Source organism: Poromitra crassiceps (assembly GCF_964638095.1).
Source record: "Poromitra crassiceps genome assembly, chromosome: 4".
Taxonomy (NCBI): domain Eukaryota; kingdom Metazoa; phylum Chordata; class Actinopteri; order Beryciformes; family Melamphaidae; genus Poromitra; species Poromitra crassiceps.
Window position 1 is genome coordinate 38,317,599 of NC_139626.1, and position 2,845 is coordinate 38,320,443.

The 2,845-nt window shown below is 51.0% G+C and overlaps 1 protein-coding gene across 1 annotated transcript; it reads right to left on the reverse strand.

The window, feature by feature from the left end:
* Positions 1-582: 582 nt before the first annotated feature.
* LOC310775184 (ATP-sensitive inward rectifier potassium channel 12-like) lies at positions 583-2,518 on the reverse strand (the record flags this gene model as incomplete). The annotated part of the gene is made up of 2 exons (XM_083635283.1): positions 583-2,251; positions 2,427-2,518. The coding sequence occupies 2 exons, from the start codon at positions 2,516-2,518 to the stop codon at positions 583-585; spliced, it is 1,761 nt and encodes a 586-aa protein (XP_083491409.1).
* Positions 2,519-2,845: the final 327 nt, after the last annotated feature.

Sequence of the window (2,845 nt, forward strand, 5' to 3'; positions counted from 1 at the left end):
AGCAGGAAAACAGAAGTGGCCGTAGGTTCTAAAACGTACAGAAATCTCTTATTTATTTTTTACATTGCGAAAATAAGTGGCGCACACTGGCAGAACTCATTCACCCAAATTAGCATTTTTCTTTTAAAGGGAGTGAAGAACGTTTACATGTATACATGATACAGCTGATCTAAAGTGACCATTTTGAACAATTAAAAACAAAAGCACATAATTACAAAAAAGAAAGAAAAAAGAATCGAAATCAAAAAATAAAACGCTTCATTGTAAATCATATGGCATGTTGAATAAAACACCTCATGATTTCAGAGAACTCAGAAATGGCTCACCATGTTTTCAAAGTAGGCATGTTATAATTAAAAGTGTACAATACCTGAAACCACAGCAAATTATGAGCTAAAGCTGTGCAGAACTTTGTTGCAGTTGCACATTTATCCTTCTCTTTCACCAAACTTGCCATTTAGATTTAGACTTCATCTTCTTTTTTATACTATCTCAGCACTTAGGTTGGATGCACACAGACAGAAGAGAGAAAACAAATAGAATGCCACATAGTTCATTCCATCCAGTACCCACTGATTGGTTTCAAACTCCTGACTCTCTGCTGACGTATAAAGGTAGGGGTGTTTGTAGTCTGTCAAAGTTAATCTGACTCTCTATGTCCAGAACACACAGCATCTCCACCGTCTGCTCTTCCACAAACCTTTCCTTGAACCCCAAGTGAACGTCATCTCTCATCTCTCCCTCTCTGTCATCTCTCCCACCCGGGCTCTCTGCCTCCTCCTTCACATCCTCCTCTTCCTCCTCCTCCCCGCAGCACAAGGCTACCTCGTTCTCATAGCAGAAGGCGCTGGGGGAGTGGGGTGCCAGAAGGTGGCGGGCCCGCGGGGCAAATGGCGACGGAGACCGAGAGTACGTCGAGGTGGAGGATGAGGACTGCCTGCCGCGGCCGGGCATCTTGCTCAGCTCCCTGGCGCTGCAATGAGGCGTAGATGACACCTCGTAGGTCTTATGGAAGCGGGAATAGTCCACTTGGTAGCGGTCGCCCTTCTCGAAGATCAGGGGCTCAAAGCGGTGGCCCCACAGGATCTCCTTGGCCAAGTAGGAGCTCCGGGCCTGAGTGGTCATGGCCGTGGCCTCCACCATCCCCTCCAGGATGACCACGATCTCAAAGTCCTCCTTCTGCAGGTCGGCGCGGCTCAGGTCGTACAGGGGACTGCTCTTGTTGATCTCGTGTACCACCACCAGGGGTGACACCAGGAACAGCCGGTCCAGCCCGTCATCGTAGCCGACGTCAATGTCCATTTGCTCTAATGGGAGGAACTCGCCCTCCAATGTCATGTGCGATCGAATGAGCTGGGCGCGCACGTGGGCCTCCACGATGTGGCTCTTGCGCATGTTCCCCAGCCGCCACATGAGGCACAGTTTGCCATCCCGCAGCGCGATGACGGCGTGGTGCGAGAACAGCAGCGTCTGCGCCCGCTTCTTGGGCCGCACCATCTTTGCCATGATGGTGCCGATCATGAAGGAGTCAATAATGCAGCCCATGATGGACTGGACCACCACTCCCACCACGGCGAATGGGCACTCTTCGGTGACACACCGGAACCCGTATCCGATGGTCGTCTGGGTCTCGATGGAGAAGAGGAACGCTCCTAGGAAGCCCTGGACGTGGAGGATACACGGCCGCCATTCATCCTCTCCTTCCTCTACGGTGCTCTGCGTTTCCCCTTGCCTCAGTGGGGTTCGGAGGCCAAAGTCACCGTGGATGAGGGCCACGCCCCAGAAGACCAGGGCAAACAATAGCCAGGAAAGCAGGAAGGTGGTGGTGAAGATGATCAGCAAGTAGCGCCAGCGGATGTCCACACAGGTGGTGAAGATGTCGGCCAGGTAGCGCCGCGGCTTGCCCTCCATGTTGTTGAACACCACGTTGACGTGGCCGTTCTTCTTTACGAAGCGGCTGCGCAGGCGGCCAGCACCCACGCCCAGGCGGCAGGAGGGGGAGGGACGGCGACTGTTGTGGCTGATGGGCTCACTGTTCACTCTCAGGGATAAGGACCCTCTTGCTTCTTCACTTCCTGAACACTCTCCTCCTCCTCCTCCTCCTCCACCTCCTCCTCCACCTCCTCCTCCACCTCCTTCTCCCCCCATGCGGGCCCCTGCCAGTGTCTGCTGTGTGAGGGGCCCATGGCCATTGTGGAGGCCCAGGGTGGAGATCTTCAGGGCATCTTCATCTGTGGATACGATGCTGTATCTGGAGTAAAATGAGGAGAAAGTGAGTTGAGGAACTTTCCATTGTGATAATTATGCATGGACTGATATTCCATTGCTATTTTGTTCCAAATAGCAAGGGATAATCCTAAATATTCCTGGCAACTACTCTATAAACTAAGAAAACACAGTTCATTTCCCATCCCTTCTTACTGTACCTGTTGACTCGCACCGCTCCCATGGCATCAATGATCATCAGGCTGTGTCTGCGGGGGCAGTAATGTAGGTTGGGGCGGGCAGTTCCAACCATTAAAGTACTGTAGCTGGACAGGGAGGCAGTATGGACTCAGGACTGTCTTGCACCAGATATCAACACTGCCTCCTGATGATCCATTTTCTGAGAAGAAAGGGAGCACAAATTATTCACCCTTCCAACCTCAGAGGTTTCACACATCTGATAGGTACAGGGCAAGGACATTTTTCAAACAAATCACTAAATAAAACAAACAATTAGATTTAACCGCCTCACAGTTGTATGCCTCTGCCAACAAGTCGGGTTGCAGTTCGACAGCCATGTCTGTCCAGACTCATAAAATATATGTAGTGAAGACTTTGAAGGAATTTACTAAGATGTATT